Consider the following 20,708-nt stretch of genomic DNA (forward strand, 5'->3'; position numbering starts at 1 on the left):
ATAAACTAAGGACACTCAATTGCATCTGCATACTGTTGGGTCTTCCTGGGCAGGAAGGGCGAAGGGCTCTTACTTACACTTCAAAGGCTAGTGACTTGACCCCACACAGAGGACTGATCTCCTGGCAGACAGGGCTGGGGTGAAATGGGAAATGATGCATTTCAAAACCACTCTTTGAAGTCTCCTCCACTTCAAAGACACATTTGAGTATATATACTGGGTCTGTGACCCCCCCCTAAATTTTTTAAAAAAAAATAAAAAAAGACACTTCTGGACCTACAAATAGACTGTCAGAAGGACTGCAGTGCTGCCCATAGGATTCAAACTGCTTTTCTAGAAAGACTGTTCTTCTGCTTCTTGCCCTGCTGCTTCCGGACACTGCTGGAAGGACCTTGCCTTCCCACCACATGTGATCTCCAAGGGCTTGTCAGCTTGCCTCTATTAAGAAGTCTCAGGGACATGAAAGAGTTCATCTAAAAGTGAAAGTCCACGTCTTCCAAAGTAGCAAGTTTGGAAGAAAGATTGTATCCCCTCTTTGCTAGAATATCCTTTGTGTTTCAAACTGTGTCAAACAGTGATCATTTCAAACACTGCCACCAGACGTCTTTCTGGACTGAATTGGTTCTGTGACTTTTCCCATTATGATTTGTACCAAGCTTTGCAAACATAAGGGCAGAAAGTGTTTCATTTTCACTGTGATATTGCCCTAATGTATGGATATAGTATTGTTATATGCATAATGTTTTCTTTTAGACCCTACAGCAGGGGTGTGGAATTTATTAAAATATCCACTTGTCCATGGGACAGGTTGCATCTGAAATCTACTTGTCCTGTAAAAAAAGATCTGCTTGTCCCTTTGGTGCCATGTAGTGTGCAACAAATTATGGCAGCAATCTCATTGTGCAATCTCACTATGTAAGACATCTGATAATAGCCTGATTATGCAAGGGATACTACTATAACAGGGCCTGGATACTTGTAATTTCAATCCCTGCTATAGCAATTTCCTTATATTACCACCTTTCCACAGCTCTACATACTGGGGCTGTGGGAAGCAGTAAGCAATAGTTCCAGTGCTGGAATGACTGAGTTTGCAAATCTACTAACTTGCATGTTTTAAGGTTTTCCACCAGATCTTCTCTAATATTTTCCCATATTGAGAAAGGTAGAAAGGTTGGAAATGTACTTCTGACAATGACAGAAGTAGAAGTTCTTCCAGGGTTGGAAAAAAGTGGTCGGAGGGAAAGTGAACTTGTAAACGCTCAATATATTTTCACATGAGCAAATCTACACGAGTATTTTCTTGTGCTAAAATACAGTTCACAAATATTTGCTGGGAGTATAATTTCCTGGTCTACTTCTGTAAGTTCTTGTGCAAAGACATATACCATGGGTAAACTTTTTTGACTTTCTTTAAGAATTGGGTCCCTAATTAGGTCTGACGTTAACAAAGACATTTTGTTTTTATAAGCTTCTATCTTCCGCTGCAAAGAACATAGAGACCTAGACTCGCTCAGGGCAGGTACTGTGCTGTGGGGCCTTTTCTTACACCACTGGCGGCAATGTGAGCTTTTTGAGACAACAGTATTTGGTATAATGGTACGGGCCTGGCAGCTCCCACAGTAATGAAGTGGTACAAAAACCATGTCAAAACAAGACACTCATTAACGAAACCAAGACGCACCAAAAAATGTCAGATCGGTTGGCTTTGCCAGTGCTGGTTTATTTTCCTGCTTCCCATAATCTTGTTAAACATGGCTACACTGATTTTCCTTCAGGAATATTTTTGGGAAATACTAGCATGCATCAATATATTTTACTAAATGACGCTTCAAAGAAATAGCACCTAAACTTTCATAGTAGTGACATTTTTTTTTTTTTTTAACTACTTTCATTTTTTTTCTGAACATTTTATTTTGAAAGCAAAGATTCATCACTCTTGCTTACAAGCTTCTGGAAACATTTGCATCTAATCAGAGAGCATTCTGGGAGCGTTATACTTACCATTATATTGCTTAACTTTTCAAAATGTGTGTACACTTTTTTGTTTTTCTTTTTTTCACTGGAACCACTGTTAGTCGTGCAGAGTGACCTTAAAACGTTTTTTCAGTTCTCACCCTAATAATGAAGGCTTTTCATTAATGAACCATAAATAAAGTTCAAACAGCATTAAGATATGTACACTCATAGTACCTCGACTACAGTTAGCTTCCTTCTCTGTAAACTGGCAGCAAAAGGGTTTGTGCTTCAGGAGTTTGGGCCTACTTGTCCCAAGGACAAAATAAACATGAAAACCTTGACCCCAAACAATATGTCCCTGGGTCGGGCGATAGGAATTCCACATCCCTGCTACAGTTTTTCCTGTCGCACTTCAAGACCTTTTGTATACACTTCTTTGTGGGCTTGCAGCCTGCCCACTGCTTTTCAATTGTTGGTTTCAGTGCCCTTTAAAAATCCTTGCTCTCTAGCGGTCAATCCTTCCTCTTTGTCCCTCCTTTCTTGTGTAGCATTTCCTCTCATGAACACCGCCCAAGTACTGTATCTTTACGCTTTGGCTGTTTATGTGCTTGTTTTTTTTATTTCTTTCCTATCTGTGTTACTTCATGTTCCTGATTGCCTGTGTTTGGTGGGTGTGAGTCTTTCCCATCACAATGGGAAGAAAGTTGCGTACTGAATCGGAAACAGACTACAGAGTCATTTGTGTTTTTTTTTTTTTTTTTTTTTTTGCAGTTTCTTAGCACAAACTCAACCGAAAGGTATTGGAGCACTTTGCATGAGCCCCAATTACATTACACAAGAACACATTCATTTTGGTAGGCAAGATGAGATTAAGCGGTTTGCACACAATCACAGGCGTTGGGCAAACACCGAGACTCGACCCTGGTTCCCCAGCACCAAAGTCGGAAGCTCTGACCGTTATGCCACATCCTCTCCCATTTAAGTTGTCAACCTCATTGAATAACTGCACGAACCCGAGAAACCTATAAGAAGCACGCCCGGAAATTAAACGTAATATTAATTAAGACAGCAAATCATAATTTTCTTTGCCTCTAGTGTTTAACAATTTTGGGAATAGGACTTCTACAAATGTTTAGTATTAAATATTATTCAGCACTGGATTATCTGGAGAGATAAAGCGATTATTTAATATCCCCAGGCCTTCTTTTAACAAACCTAAGTGGTTCTTGTCTTCTGTAGTTTAAGCAGATTTTAGCCTATTCCAGCCTACCTCAAACTGGCTGTTGTGTTAGTTTTTGGCTTTTGAACATGCTTGTCTTTGGTTTGTTTTCAGGGAAAGTTCTCTGACGGAAACCCAAAGTAGAAACTGAAGATGGTTTTCTTGGGTGCCAGTGAGTGGGGCGCTTACAGGGTAGCATGTGTGTGACTTTTCCTGACACAGTAGGGCAAAGCGGTCTGCACTAAGCCAAAGCGCAGGTGTGTCTGTTGAGAGGGCCACAGACAAAGCCCCTGGTTGTGGCATTGCTGCGCAGAGCATGAACGGGCTGAGGCGGCCGTGTGCAGATATCCTCAGGAAGAACCTGCAGCAGGAATTCAACTCATCCAGAGGGTGTGTACAAGGTAAGTTACATTCTAATAGCCCCCAATGCAGGGAGTCCTGTTAAGGGGAACTGATGGTAGGGTGAACCCCATCAGTGTACTGGGGCAAAAGACTCCAAGCAGTCAGACTGTTTGTTTAGCTTTATAGTAGTGCTATATTTTGTGGACTACGTCCCCTGGCGTATCGGAGGAGGGCTTTACACAGGATGAACAGGGCCTTATATTTTAGGTGCAGCGCCTGCAAGTTTAAGAAGATGTGAACACCTTTCCTCAGGTGTCGCCCTTTGTAGGCATCTCGTGTTGTACACTCCCATGATTAATTTTGCTGGCGAAACATGTCACATTTTACTTTAAAAGATCTCTTAAGGCAGTTTAGAAAAGACTAGGTAAACTTTTTGCACTCGTTACATTTATTGTGAGCTCTGATTGGGAGAGGACTCTGAAAGTTGCATGCCAGGTGTGCAGAAATATCCTAGACCTTGCTTTTTTTCCCCATTGTTTTCAATTACTTGATTGCCCTTTTGCGTTCTCATCATGAACGCAGAACCGGAAGTACGAGAATGCAAATAACAGCTCATTGGATACAGAAGAGACCTACAACGAAGAGTCAGGATGAGTAACCAAGTATTATCTGCTGTAGTAAACGACTAGTCTGCTGCAGCCAGTGTGGTGTTAATATATATATATTTTTTTTTTTTTAGCAGATGTAGTATTGAGTGTGAAAACAGAGATGAAAAATAACTAAAGTCAGGAACGTTTCATAAGAATTGACGTCTAAAATAACTGGACTAGTTTGTGTGCATGTAAATTGCAGACAGGGTGTTTGGACACAAAACTGCTAGATGCCACTCCCGCCCACATCATTAGTGATACCCTTATTTAGATTTCCATTACTGGAGCAGGACAGCATTTTCCAGTATGGTAAAAAGCATGACATGGTATACTTGAAAGCTTATGAAGCTATCCTTTGAGGTGCATTTCCTGTGCAATGTTTTCCTTCACGTGATTTTGTGGTTCACTGTACAAAAGAGAAGTGTGTGTGATTGTGCAAATGTGCATTGGCTGTGAACAGATGTAAGTGGCATTTAGAATCCAGGGAGGAATTCGAAGTCCTTTGCAATTTAAGCCCTTCTGTAATTATATCAAATTGCTGACATTGCTGGACGAGTTTAGACCCATAAAGTAGAGGTGGGATCTCACTCAGTATTTGTATACACCAATAGGACCGTTGTCCTCTAATGGGACCTGACTATTTGTTTTTTCCCGACTCTTCTTGTCTAGGTTTCCTGCATGCATTTTTTCTGGCAAGCTTGGTACATCTGATATCAGCTTAAATACGTTTTACGTTTCCATTCAGTGCTTAAGTGTAAATTAATGCTACCAGTTTGGTTGCTTTCCATCGCACACAGTAAAGCATCCAATAAAAGATAAACATGAAAAAAAGATAGACCTGTGTACAAGAAAGCATATTAACGTGCTAAAATGTTTCTTAGAAGATGCAGACCTAAAATATTTAGTTGACAGTTTCACTAAGATATCGATGTTTTAACCTTATTTCTTCTATATTATGGTGATTTTGGGAGAGCCACAGGACCAAATAAAGACAAATTCGGTGTTTGAATGCTCACTTTTGGGAATTTTTGCAATCTGTGCTATTGATAGTGTTACTGGGCCTAAATAAAAAAGTAGTTGTACATGAGCTACATTGTGTGATTGGTGTCATTTATGGCTCGTTGAATGGTGTGTGACTCCACCCTATTGTTATGATCATGAACGTGCGATTATGTTTCTCAGGGAGTGATTCACAGAAACAAATTTATTGGATGAAATTATACTTGTATCTGTATACAAAGGATGAATGGTAGCCCCGACACTGAATTTTTTTTTTTTTTTTTTTAAAAGGTTGCTAGAGCACCAATTGTTGATGGTAATAATTGTTGTGCATTTTTTGAGAACTGTACATGCAAAATGTGCATTTTTATGTCTCTTTATACTCCATCAGGTTCCCACAGAATTCCAGACTTTATTTCTATGTGTACCTCAATGAGGTTACGCAGTTTAAGTGACCTAAAGTTTGTAGATGTGGCTTTCATCGGTGTGGAAATGTAAAGGCAGTATCCATTTATTCTTGTGAGGACTTAAGAAAGCAGTTTCACAACTGGTATACTTGTTCTCTTTAAGATGCAGAGTAGGTTATTCAGTTGGCACTAGATCTGTACTGTCAGCATGGTTACGAGCTGAAGCAACCATGTTGGGGTAATGTGGGGGAAAAACTGCTGTTTCCAAATTTCTTGGTGCTACAGCCATAACTGGATAAATAAAGTTAGCTTTTTAAGCTATATTTGTAGGAAGTTCTTTTAAAAACGTATGTAATCCTATTTTTCCAAACATTACTAAAAAAAAAACCTAAAAAAAACGTTTATTTGAGCTAGGCCATTTCACAGCATACATGGTCAAGCTATAGTCACATATAAACTTCACCAGTTGTTTGCCACAATAGAAATGCAGAGGTGTGTCAGAAGTGTGTCAATTAAGCAAACGGTTTGACACCCACGTTCATGTGTAATATAACCGAATTTCACTAAACAAAGTCCAGATGAAGGCGGCTGAATGACATGCAAATGATACTAAATCACATGCTTCACATTATATATAAATATAAAATAACATGTTCACATACTTTTCACCATATACGGGTATCACCATGCAAACATGACAAGCTCTGCTAGAAACCAAACTCTGATAAAACTTTGATCAGGAAAGTCAGGGTGGAGTCAAAGTACCACTCACTCGCATTTCTTAAAGAGAATTCACATTTTATCATGGAGACCGTATCTGTACACAGTGAAAATATACAGGCCACATCAAACATACATCACCCCGACAGCAAGATACATCCCATGCTTGGGGCAGCACTGATGGAAACAATAGTATGCAATGAATACAACACACTCATGGTACCTAACAAATTGGTAAAATTCACTGAAGAAATCAATAGAAAGTCCCATTGTTGTGCATTTGAATTTCTGAGCAAACAGGGTAATAGGAAATTATGCTGTATGATTTTGGAAAGACATCATGATTGCATACTTAGTTGCACATCCAATAATGAATACTGCTGTCTTAACCTTTATCTCCAGAAGACCATTTTGTTGATATGTTTCTTTGGCCTAGGTTCTGCAGCATACTCTTGGCTTCACCCATGTTTTCTATTTACATTCCATCAGGTCCAGCATGGCCAGAAAGACAGATGAGGCACCAGCCCTAGCATTCCTTTCTCTCTTGACACACCTGAAAGCAGCTCCCATTCAGCTGCAGAAAAGCACTGGGATCCATTTATTCATTGCACACAAACGAGCGTAATGACAGCTCATACCACCAAGCTGCTGCCTCTACTACAGTGTACTCAGCAGACTGAAAGCCACATCACTCATGTAGGAAAGCATGCTCAATTTGGACAAATTAGTATCCAGGGAGAGCTGAAACAGGGAAAGCCATACCTAACCAAGTCCCAATAGGATTACTAACTCGCCTTCACTCTGGACTGAGCTAGAACCCGCCCTTCTGTTTTAAATGAATAACATTGAGAAGATTGATATGAAAGCATATCTAACCACCACTGCCAGCAGATCCAACCTCACATGGGAAGCTCACCCTCACCAGCTCAGACACAACACCCTATCGAAGCCAAGCATGATTAAGATTCTTTCACCATTGGTATAAAGTGCATCAGCCATGGAGAGGCCCTGTATGAGAGAAGAGTATGTTGAGGCTGGTTTATTCTTTGTGACTGAAGTAGACAAAGAGCCACTGTGGGTTCTTTTGATGGCATGTGTGTAATAGATGACTCAATGTGAGGGAAACCCACTACTATTGTAGCAGTCCCACGCTGCTTGTTACATCTCATATGGTGACTGGGGGAGGTGACATTTGTTGCCTGTTGAGACTTGAAAGCACTGATGACTTTGAACAGCCTTGTCAAAAGATAGCTGTGAGAAGATCATTATCTCTAGTGACTCTCCATAGCGACTCACAGGTATAGTAGCACAAAGTACCTAGCATCTTGCTCTTCATGACTTGAGGTGTATTTTTGTTTACTGGTGTGCGTGAGAATGTTGCTGGTGGTGTTTGCGCTGAATTTGAACCCATTCCTCCATACATTCCCTGCCTGTGCGATCCTGGAGTGCAGACTCACTATTCTTTTCTGATATCCTTGTCGTCTTCAGAATTTCTTGACTTGCAACAAGTATAGATGAATTGTTAGGTCAAGCTTCGAAACCTGTTGTATATACTTTGTTATGGACTTACAGCCCGTCCACAGCTTTTCATTGTTTTGTTTCAGTGCCCTTTAAACGTAATTGCTTGCTAGTGGTCAATCCTTCCTCTTTGTCCCTCCTTTGTGTTTTGTTTCCTCCCACAGAGCACAGCCCAAGTACTGTATCTTTATTCTTTTGTGTGTTTACATGCTTGTTTATGGGACTATTCTTCCTTTCTTTCCTGCTTGTTTCTTTGTGTGCCTGTATGTCTGTGTTTGGTGGGTGCATTTGTCTCTTTCCCACCTTTCTCCTCCCTTGTTGCTGCATGCTTGCTCCCACTTGCTTTCGGATGTGTTTTAGAAATGCTTATTTAAACTTTGCTTAATTGTTCTATGTTGTAGGCCACGGGTCTTATTTGATCAGCATAGCGACCTCTGCACTTCATGCTTTAGCATGGCTGACGTGCGCCTAACTTTTCTTTTATCTACACAGCATACGCTTTCAGACCCTGTTTTTCAAATGTTTATTTTAACCTTATTTTGGAGGCCGCACTGTCGCACTTCATTGCTCTTTGCCGCAGTCGCTTGTTTTCCAACCAGGCTAAGTGCAGCCAGAAAACGTGGCACCACAGTTCAGTGCTTCATGGAGCCGGCGCCCCCTCAACACCCCTACCCAGCCCTGTAGCTCAGCCAGATCAGTTTCTGCATGTGCTCCTGTGCTACTGAACTAGGTTGCATAACAGAAGTATCTACATTACCTAAGGTGAGGGAGGTGGGAATTCTTCTCATGACGTGCCCCCTGATTTTACCAGTTTAGTATTTGGTTTCCGATCAGCATTTTTTCTGTTACAGCATTGTATTATTATTCAGTTAGGCACTGAGACACATTTGTTACATTCATTTGTAATTGTTCTTTTGTATAAGCCGTATGCGATTAGGTGATTTACTCTCAATCACAGGATGTTGAACCGATGCAGACACTCAAAACCGGCCGGCCGTGCAATTTTAAAGCATTTGGTGCTTTAAATAGAATTAAGCCACCCAGACTGTACTCTGTCACAGTCTGTCACTGACTCCTTCCTCTGTGATTTCTAATAGTTGTTTAATGCAGTTGTCATCACTAGAGTATGGGCTTCAAATGTACTGGCTTTGCATTGCACAATTTCTCACTTGGTCCTACTATCCCAGATTTCTGTTCATGTTTTTCTAGCCCAAGCCTGTGCCTGTGCTTAAATTCACTTTTGTCTACACAGGTATCTGCTGATCAGTGATTTATTCTGATGCCTGCATGAATGACAGCTACTCCCCTAGTGAAAGGTAATTGCTCAAGAGGTGTGTCTAGTAAAATGCATGTCTTGAAGATTTTATGTACAGATGCCCACTGACTTCTTGGGGGCGGGGAGCAAGCACTGTTAATTTGAAATGCCCTTGCGGGGGCTAGGCATGGAAGGGGTGGGGAGGTGGGCTCGGTAGAAATTTTCTTACAAGTGAAGCCATGTGATAAGCATGCTGATTTTGTGGAACCAAGACACATGAGAATTATACTGCAGCTGGAAAATGTGCTGCATGGCTAAACACTTTAAAGGTCGCAAAAGTGAGACCTACTGGCTATGCCCATGCTTGTTCCCATTATATTTTTGTAGGCATGTATATTATACATTGACAACAGACACTTACATCTAGGCCTCAGTTCGACTGAAAAGCTGCATTTTATTTTGTTCATAACTTTGGTGTTTCTTGACGAACCTGCACCAAACTATGCAACTAAATAGCCTACGTTCCAGGTTGGAGCATGTTAAGGTTTGTGCTGATCCATTCAGGTGAAATAATAAATCAAGTGAGAGTAAAAAAAAAAAAGCAATGTTTTCAATGTTCAATCTCATAGGAAACTTTGCTCTCTACTAAAGCAAAAACTTAACGGCATTCCACTTAACTAGGCTTTTTCTCATAGGTGTGCCTTGCTTGGTTTGGTGAAAATCTGTTTAGTACTTTTTGAGAAATTTGTGCTACAAATGTCAGGAGCACATTAAAAGGTTACTGCAAGAATGAATTGTGCACATCTTAGTCGTTAATTCACCGACAGTTCCCAATCTCAATCTTGTGAACCGTCCAGGAGCCCAAAAATGTAACACAAATTCACTTGGGATAAAACCCTTAGAAACATGGCTACCACAAAAAAAGATAAAGAGGGTTACTGCTCGACCCCGAAAATTATCTACAGAAGATCAGTTGATATGACTCGCTCACCTGAGTCGTTCACACCCACAAACAGAGGGTATTCTCATGAATTTAAGCAGGATACAGGAGTTTGAGTAGGCTGGGATAAGTCAAGTATTCCCCCTGTGTGGAGGAGGAAACTGGAATGGGTCTTGCAGTGCCTGATTAGGGTAGCTCACATTTGCTTTAATGTCTGTGGTAATACGCAGCCTGGGAAGAGTGGAAGGCATGGACCGAAAACTTTAACCCATGTTTGGTGGCTTACAGAGACCTTCATCTTTGGAACCTACTTACCTTTTCTCTACTGGGTAGGATTGAACTTATAAAAATGATCACCCTGCCCATGGCACTCTACATCCTGTATAACTACCATTTTGCCTTCCATCCGTAATTTTAAACATCTGACTTCTTTAGTGCGATTATTCTCTAGGCAACTTATGAGAACAGCTGAAATGAAAAAGACCACTCTACAGGCAGGGACATCTTAAGGATGTTTGGGACCCTGGACCAAACATATTTTGGTGGCCCCTGTTTGGAAACGCTTTGCATTTATGGTCCAGTTTTAGCTCTTTCACTGCTTCTTTTGCCAGGTCACGGATGATTATGGATCTTGCATGAAACATAAATGCAACATTTCTCTGCAAAATGTCTGTAATAGACTCTCATGCATTATCCACATTAATAATATATAAAAAAGTATTTAAAACAAACTGTTTGAGAATTATTCAGGGGCATCAGGGCAATATTCTTTGCAGGACAGAGCTGATCTCATGAGCTGGGCCCTGTGATAGGCTGTGTCCCTAGGCAAGAGCCTAATTTGCAAATGCCTTAAAACATCTTTGTCTACAAGTGGGTACACTGCTTCTACAGGTGCCCTTCACTGTGGGTTTCAGAGGGTGGGATATACTTAGACCTGGGTCAGTAGCCTTCCAAGATACCTTGAAATCCATCTTTTGCAGAGACCTTAGACAAATGTTGACTACTCAAATGACAAGTCTGTATATACTTTTCATTTCTACCTGCAAAATCTCCATTTTGAACCTACAACATCACACTAAAAACTTAGAAAAGGTAGAAACTCTGTCTAAGTGCCTTAGGTGCCAAACATAAGATGGGGACTTTAACCTAACAGTCTGGACTGCAATGATATCCGGGCATGGCACAAAGAAAACAGGAGCTCGAAGGTAGACTGCTCAAGTTGCTGATCTACAAGGCTATAGGATGTCCAAAAGACATCACGGGGATGGATGCAGTAACACAACCTCTATAGTGAGGGAAGACTTCATTTGTTTACCAAATGCCAATATATATTTTTTTTTTTAATAAATACCACTAAAACTTGTTATGAGCATTGACTTCTTACATCCATAGGCTACTGTACTGCTCACCAACAAAACAATCAGTCTGTGTCATGTTTGCAATATATCACTGTTCTGTGAAAGTGCTCATTATAATTTTTCTGCTACATCTCTGAGCACTTCAGTGGCCACTCCTTGTTACTTGTGATATGGATGTGAATGCTACCTTCACCTCATGACATCTCACCCGCTTCTTGGTTGTGAAGCAGCTTCATGCTTGGCAATGAGGTACTGATCAACGTAAATATACCAAAGCTGTAATTTCTGTATTTGCCTTGCTCAGGCTCTGGGTCACATGCAAGTAACATACCATGCATTCATGTTTTCTTTCCCACTGGAAAAAGGAAACAAACAGATGGATGCAGTTTTAACTATGCCCTAAATGACTTCTCACACATTCGCTTCTCCCAAAAGCTCAGTCATGCGCTTCTCTTAGAAGTAACCACTGAGATGCTAGGCCTGGTGTCTTCTGAAGATGGCATGATGCATTTGTTTGCAAAATATAATGGAGGAGTGAAAGTAATCATCGATTAAGAGATCACGGATCCTTCAAATTGAGATAGCTCAATCGTGATGAGATCAGTTTGCATTGAAAGAAATGGATTAACCAATTAAAACTAATACATACATGTTTAAAAGTACGTTTTTTTTTAAATAGAATTCTGCAAGTTTAGCCTCAAGCTTTTGAGCACCCATGCAGGCAAGCAGTTAGTTTTTGAGCCTGTGGACTTGATTACAAATCAGCGACCTTATGCCACTGAAAAAGAGGTTTACAGTTACATAAACACATTGATTCTCCTTTTGTTAGTTGATGTCTGCAGTCAAAATGTTGACAACAGTGTTTTTATATATATATATATATATATATATATATATATATATATATATACATACATATATATATATATATATATATATATACACACACACACACACTCTTTCTGTGAAGGTCCGAGTTTGTGAGCTCAGAACAAGGAGCCTGAAAGCTTAACGCAGGAAGTCAAAACTTAAAATGTCATGACTGTAGGCAGGACATTCTGTTCCACCCAGCGCGTCATTTATAACATAAATTTATAAATCTAAAAATGCATGTGTTAATAATTGGATTTATTGTTTAGCTGATGCCCGTGGTCAGATTTGCTAATTACAGGATGCCATTATGATAAACTCCGATTTCTTTCTAAATGCTGAGTACTTAAGCCTATATGCAAAAACCAAAGAGTAGAAAACAGAATTCCTACTTTAAACCGTATGGTAGGGCTTAAAAGTACAGCACAGGCATCCGGTTTCTGGGCTCTGTAAATTGTAGAAAACTAGAAATTCCACTGGATAACACATTAATGATCTTCCACAATAAGAAATGGGTCCAGCCTTAGTCCGTTTACATTTCTCTACTTTACAGAGGAATTTCTGCAACAGAAATGTAGACTAACATCACAGCTTCCACTGCAGGGGTAATTTGGTCAATGTTACATTTGTTTCCTAGAGTCATGATGTAAAGTCTAACATTCCTTTTAACTAGCCCTTCTGAGGACTGTAGTTTATTTAGAAATGTCATTAAAAGTTCCTGACAATGAATCATGGCATTACAACACCAACAATACTTAGAACTGTGGACTGCCTCGTGATCAGCATATAGAGGACTTTTAAGAATATGCTTCTTGCTACTGGTAACCAATATAATGCCTTAATTGCAGCGGTTATTTGTTTGCAGATTTAAGTACTCATCTGGTAGTGCCATTCTGGACACGCTGACTTTTGGGTTTTCGTGAATCCAATGTAGAGTGTGTTGGCAAACTGTAGGTGTGACAGCATTAGGGAGTTTGATACTTTGATCCTACGGAGAGGAAAGATCTTTTATGGTGTTCTCATGATGCTTAAGTTGCTTTTTGTTACCATGTTGACCATTTCTGGCCTACACTTTGTTTTAATAACAAGAGTACCACAAACCACGAGAAACTGCAACACACAGAGGCTAAATCAGATAGACACTTGTAAAAGAGACCTGAAACCCAGTGAGAGGTAGAAATTGCCATGTAACTAATGGGAAGGGAATTGGGTATACCTGGTACTACTATTTGGAGTTTCTTAATACTGTAATGACGGCAAAGAGGTAACAAGCGTTTACAAAAGAGACCTAACTCCACCACCAAGTAATATGAAAAGCAGTAACATATATAAGCAGTACTATAAATGTTATAAAAGAGTTAAAACAAGCTTATAAAATGAAATCAGACATTTTAAATTAAGGAGAACAACACTTGTTATATGTTGATTAAACAAGAACCAAAATACCTCGTGCATTTGTGCTATTCTCCCGGTATAGTAAAGAATTCTCTCTGTTAAAGTGGTTTTCCCAGAGTCAATATGGGCAGATATTCCGATGTTGCGTATCCTTTCATTTGGATAAATTCCAGACGAACAATGCCTGCAGCTGTTCAATGTGATCTGAAATACCAAAGGTAAAAATCAGTATATTTTCCTGCCTTGTCATCTTTGTTTTGTAGATGTATGTAGTGTGTACTAGCCCAGAGGAGGCGTTTAAGTGCTTTGCATACAAGCAGCACTCTACTCCATTAAGGTCAAAGTTTGTTTTTACTGCTGTATGTAAGCACTGCAGTTAGCTGAAAATTAGTGCTCTTAAAGTATACACTTATACATATTTAGGTTATGTTATTCTTATGTAAGCGAGATCACTGAGTCTGAAAGGAAGAACTCAACAGGTTTTAGTTTTGAAGATTAGGCACTCTAGGGCAGAAGGCAAAATGGATTCATGCTGGTCTGATGGTGTGCTTGGGATAGGCTAAGGTACAGGGGATTGGGTCTGGGTGGAGGAGGTTGGAGGGGGGGGGGGGCTGGACACAGGGACAATGGCTGACATCAGTGCTGAGGCCAAGACAATTTAAAGTCAACTAAGATCAGCTGGTTAGGGCAATGGGAACCCTACAAATTAGCCAATCGGGAATTAGCATGAGCTGGGAAACACATGTAGGCAAAAAAGGTTAACATTAATTTGGACAAAAGAAATCTGGAGAAACATGTAACTAATTGTTGACAAAAAGTGAATAAAAAGGAAAGGCGTCAGCATTTCAGAAGCTCAATCTAGAGTCTTCTTTTCTGGGTCAGGAGAAAAATCTCTCTAAATCTCAGGAAGGCATTTCAAAGGGCAAAGGGTAGAAAGAGCTATATCTCTCAGAGTCCCAGGGGTTCAGCAAGCATTGGGGAATGGGTAGGATTCTCTGCTCTAGGGGAAAGTGAGGAGCGTGCTCAAAGACCAGTACTGCAAATCCATATGGGGAATGGTACATGAAAGTTCATAGTGCAAGATGATTAGTCCATCCATCACTCCATATGACGCAAAAGGTAGAAAGGGCCAATGGCAAACAATCATGCGATAATCACACTAACAGAGAGTAGTGAGGGAGATTAGAAACATGTATTTGGTGGGAAACGGCCCATACTAGCTCCCTCTTCAAAAAACTAGTTACCACAAGAAAGTATGGGGTTCACAAATGAAATGGAGCTCAGTCCACAAGAGATTATCCGTGGGCTCCTGGACCTCACTGGGTTTAGAAGATACACGGTGTGGATGCTGTGTCGGGAAGGGGGGGGGGGGGGGGGGGGGGGAAAGGGGCAGGAATTTCCTTTTACGGACTAGGTGGTCTCACACACAATATAGTGTCATGCTACAGGAGGGAATGCGTAAATATATGATATCTGGAGATAATGGGATCCAGCTAAGCTACGGGGATATAAAAGCACCTAGGTAGTTACCTGTGTGTAGTCTGCACTTTTAATAGTGGTAACTGCTGGTGCAACTAAAAACAGGGCGGGACACCACGGTGAGAACAAGGACTCACTGGGTCACCTCACTAAAAATTGTCCGACATGTTTCTGCCCTCTACTAGGAGCCGTGGAAGGTCTAGGGGCATTCTTCACAGCTATTATCTCCAGATATAATACATTTACGCACTCCCTCCCGTTCTTTTAACGGCGAGGTTGAGTCCGCCTAGGTGGTACTATCCTACCTGGGTGGGGCTAGGTGGTCAAATTATGAAGCATGACACTATATAGTGTGTGAGACCACCTAGTCCGTAAAAGGAAATCCAACCCCCCCCCTCCCTTTCCAGACACAGCATCCACACCGCGTATCTTCTAAACCCAGTGAGGTCCAGGAGCTCACGGATAATCTCTCGTGGACTGAGCTCCATTTTGTTTGTGAACCCCATACTTTCTTGTGGTAACTAAACAATCATGCGACTCAGACTCCAACACTGGTGAAAGTTCTCAGGTTCTTTACGGGAAATAGTTTCCGTCTTAGTTTATTCATGCAAAGTGAAACACATGTATTCATATATATTCCACAGTTCCTGAATGTACACTGTTCAAAGTTTAATTTCCAGGCCTACTCTGCACAAAACATTAGAATATCTGTTTCCAAGCTTTCTCATGAGAACGACTGAAATGAAAGCTCAAATTAACAAGGATGACTAAACATTTTCTGCAGTCACAAAACAGCGCCTTGCAGGCCTCACCTAGGCTAATTCATGTGAAATAAACAGCACATTTATTTATACATTTAACTCCCTACACTATAAATCAGTATTAATAAGCTACCAGACTTGTTAATGTTACAATAAATTAAAATCGAAAAAAATGATATTAACATTTCATGGAACATATTACTGCATTCTCTACATTTCATGGCACTTTTGTTTGCCTAAAAGTTCCAATCATTGCATCACAACTAGGGGTGGGTGAAGAATTCCGCTCCGCCAACGGAGTCCACTGACTGTTCCCCACTCTGCGTGAAGTTCCCAAAAATTCCACAAAGATCGGTGGAGCAGAGTTTTTTCTCTCGCTCAGTTGGATGAGCGAGAGTGAGAGAAATTGCTAAGGTGAGCAGTCGCTGTAGGCCACAACCGCTCGCAATGAGAAATCCACTGCTCACTTTCAGGAAGCAGACGCTTGAGTAGAAAATCTACTCAAGTAGCAGAAAGGGCACCACCTCGGTCTCTTAAGCAGGAGTCATTAACAAATATTCATTTTCAGTTCGGGGAATGTCTTAAATATCAGGTCTTGACGTGGTGCACAATTCAGTATTATCGAGACAATTATGCTCAACCTCATCAGTACAATCACTGACGTTTTCAAGAGGGGTAGGACACAGGTTTGCAGGATTTAACACAGTGCAACAAGAATGACATGTTTGTAACTGGACAAACGTGCACTTGTGAGATGCTGGGTCTTGCATTGGGTTAACAGTATTCCTGCAGAGTGGGGCTCAAAAATGTTCAAGGGGTGATCCATAACAATGCCTTCGCACTGTTCAATGCTGACACTTACGGCTGCAACGGCTTTAAGACAACCAATAAAAGCCCAGGCCATGGAATCAAGTTTTGCAGCAAAATAAGCAACAGACTTGTTTGCACCTCTGTGCAACTGAGGCAAAACAGAGAGGGCATCCCTCCCACCCAGAGCAACACAAAGAAAAACATTTTTATAAATCATGCATTCCCAGAGAAGAGGCATGACAAATTCTGTCCCAGCTCTGTGAAAGCACATTTGCAGTTGTCATCCAATGGTACTGGCTCAGTCACATATATGTGTCAGCCTCTGTAAAGGCTTGGCCAAAAGGGGAAAGTTTGGAATCCACTGACGACAGCAGCCAACAATTCCCAGGAACATTCTGACTTATTTCTGAGTGGTAGGAGGATTAATTTTCAAAACTGCTGAGACTCATTCTTGCAACACCTTCCTTGCACCTTTCTCAAGGTGGTGACCCAGGTATAGAACTTTCTTACAATAATGTAATTTTGCCGTGGAAACTTTATGTTCATTCTCTCCTTTATCATTCAAAAGGGCAATTGTATCTTGCTCACAGGCTTCTTGTGTGTTTGATGCTACAAGCAGGTCATCAATGTATTGGACCAAGACTGAATAGTAGGGTATATTAAAGGATTCCAGATTCTCTTTAAAGATCTGGTTAAACTTTGAGGGGTTTGTATGCCCTTGTGGAACTTGGCATCTTGCCAAAACATGAATGCCAAACCAAAATGCAAACACAAATTGGCTCTTCTCGTGTAATGGTATGGAGAAAAACACTTCTCACAGGTCAAACATGGTGAACCATTCCGTTTCACCTGGAATTTGAAATCAAATCATTGCTGGATTTGATACCACAGGCTAACATGGGGTGACAATTTTGTTAATTTTCCTAAGATCCTGAACTATGCAGTCATTTCCACTGGGTTTCCGAGGTCCCATAATGGGGGAGTTACATGGACTTCCCTTATTTCTTTTATAATTCCCTGTTCAATTAAACAATTTATCAAGGGAATAATATCTGCTATTTTTCTATATCATGTTATATGGCAGAATTTTAGGATAAACTACATTTGGCTTCAATGATTTTTTACAGGCCCAACTCTTTTATGGAGTCAGATCTCCTTTCCTGAAAAGTCCCAAACTACAGGTGACACAGTGTCTATCAGATCCTCGGGCAAATCATTACATGACAGCATTGAGTATAATGTGGCACTCGGGTGCTGTTTCACAATTTCACATGTTATTTCTTCATCATTTATCTGGATTGCAATGCCATGGGGTGTGCAGCTAATGGAACAATTTAGCTTACACAAGTCATGACATAAAAAGTTGACAGGACTTTAATTGCATACTACAAATTGATGCTCATCGTCAAATCAACCTATTTTTACTGGGACAGACTCTGTTATTGAATTGGCAATGTTTATTTGTGCCTCCTACAACCTGGATTCTCCTTCCTGAAAGAGGTAAATATGGTACTTCCACTGTCCTGACACTAGAGCTTGTAGCCCCAGTGTCAACCAGAAATGACATGAGGTGACCCAGTACACCAGCATCTACATAAGGAGCACACTTATCTACTTCTACGGAAGCATCTAGCATGCAATGTTCATCTCCTGGGCAATCCAAATGAAGGATTTCTGAAAAAAATCTTCATTACTCAAATTTATCAGGGGATACCTTGTTGTCAGCAAATTCAAATCTACATTTGCAATCTGATTTAAATTCTGTCAGGGAACAACTATCTGCTGCTGTTGAGCCATTGGAGCTTGTGGTATCCGCATTTGAGGTCCTTGTTGCACATTTAAATTTTACATTTGGGGTTGCTGAACTCTATGAATTTTAACCTGATTATTACCCTTTGACTGCATCGCATTTCCATTTTGCATCGGATTATTATTCACATTAAGAGGACACTCCTGCTTTCAATGTCCCAAATTTCCACACGCATGACACAGATTAGCTCTTTTCAAAGTCTGAACATCAACAGCAACACTCTGATCTACCTGACCACCACGTCCTCTACCTCTCGGCTGGAAAACATTAGTTCTCTGTTGTGCACTCCTTGAATACCACCAGTGTTCACCACCATCTCATTACAATTCATTGCTGCAATAATTTGCATAACACAGGATTTCATCAATTGGTTTGTTCAGCCAACAAATCAAATGCTTCTGAATCATTTCACTTATTTCTGGTTTCAATCCTTGCACGAATCGGAACAAAATACGACCCATATCATCAGCTCTTACGGTTTCTGTACGGCTGTAATGTTTGCAAGCCTGCAACAAGGAGTGAATCAACTCCTTCGATTCCTGAGTTGTCCTGTCATTTTTCACCCAATCAGTAACTTTCGGGGACACTTTGTATTTCAACAAGTCAATTACCCTGTACTTTTTCTATCAACTCCTCAGGTGGCACATCTGTTACTGGATTTCTTGGAGGTTCACTTTCTAGCCTATCAGCAAGAAACTTTGCATTCACACTTGGAACCACAATGTAAAAGAATGTATTCATATCGTCCCACGGGTATTTGAAAGTTTCAAAAATCTTTCCATTGGCTTCTCTCAAATTTGGATAATCATTTGAATGACAATATATCACTTCTACCTCAAGGTACATGAGCATAATCTCCACCTGGTATTGCTCTTGTAGGAAGCATGTTCACATTAGCCTCAGCATGATTTGCTCCTTTCAGAGGCACATCTATTTTGGCTTAATTCTGATCTCTTTTCTTTACCTGTCTACCTTCCCCCTTATGTATCAATCCCCATTTTTTTAATTTATATGATTAATTCTCCGATTTACAAATTCATGAGACCAGGCCTCATTTTGAGTATGTCCTTGTTACTAAATGCCAAATTGCAACTTACCACTCAGGGCTCTGATTTCTAAAAACCCACCTCATATTTCTCAATCACTTCAGGTAACCTCCCATAAGCCTGTCCTGGGGTTGTCTTTGCACACGAACCGCAATTCGTCTTCTATGTAAGTCTCTAACTGGGCTGTGTTTAAACTTCCTAATATCATCTCATTCAATTTTAATTTGGACACATTCAGTGACTTCTCTCTGGGGTATCCTTTGTTTTCATATAGCAGTTTATTACACCTGACGTACTTGCAGGACTCAAATATTTAGCCAGTCATTTAATTGCTGTGCAGTGAAACCTCTCAAACTTACGGGATTATTCTGCAGCACTTCTGCTCTTGACAGCCCTACAATTTGCTGATCTGGTGGGTTGGCAATAAATATGTTCCCTGGTGTGTTAAAAAATATTCTTCCCTGTGGGGTACTGCAATTAGTATTTGGCGTCTGCTTTGATCTGGGCACCAAATAAGGTGAGGATATCTGGAGAAACCTTGCATCTGGAGCAAAATCTGTCTCAATTGTCATTAATGTTGGATCTGAAATCCGTGTAGAGGTTAGCAGTCTTGTCATTAATATTGGATCTGAAATCTGTGTAGAGGTTAGCAGTCTCAGAAGAGAATGGATTCCCTCTAGCTCTGAATTATTTGAGTAAACTGATCTCTGTACACTGTTAGGTGTCATCCCATTTGATGTAACTGGAATATCGGGAACAGTCGGGACATTTAATGAGTGCTCATTACATCCAGGAAACACCTGGAGCATATAAAGGAACTACTGGACCTATAATCACAGGAACTTTTAAAGCATCTGGACCAATATAATTTGTCTGATTTGGGGGAAATGTCATTCTTACACTTTCGCCCGACAAGGCAGTACTGAAACGTTGTCCTGTTTGAGTCAGAGACACATCCAGTATGGGCTGATTTGAACTGAACATTTGCACAGGCTGATTTGGACTAAAATTTGGTACGGACTGATTCAGGTCAAAATCCTGTACTGGCCAATTCACATAAGGTGTCTGTACTGACTGTTTTGTACTAAAATTCAATACAATCTGATTTGCACTAGGACTTAGCACAGGCTAAATTGTGTGAAAGCGCTGAACTGGAAACTTTACACTAGG

General features: G+C 40.5%; 1 protein-coding gene across 2 annotated transcripts in view; it reads right to left on the reverse strand.

Annotated features, from left to right (window-relative positions):
* GFM1 (G elongation factor mitochondrial 1) overlaps positions 1-20,708 on the reverse strand; it is a 178,203-nt gene that overhangs the window by 146,037 nt on the left and 11,458 nt on the right. For both annotated transcript variants that reach the window (XM_069213272.1, XM_069213271.1), the window contains exon 2: positions 13,684-13,836. In XM_069213272.1, coding sequence (XP_069069373.1) covers positions 13,684-13,836 — 153 coding nt within the window. The remainder of the gene's footprint in view (positions 1-13,683; positions 13,837-20,708) is intronic.

This window comes from Pleurodeles waltl, chromosome 11 (assembly GCF_031143425.1).
Source record: "Pleurodeles waltl isolate 20211129_DDA chromosome 11, aPleWal1.hap1.20221129, whole genome shotgun sequence".
Classification (NCBI taxonomy): domain Eukaryota; kingdom Metazoa; phylum Chordata; class Amphibia; order Caudata; family Salamandridae; genus Pleurodeles; species Pleurodeles waltl.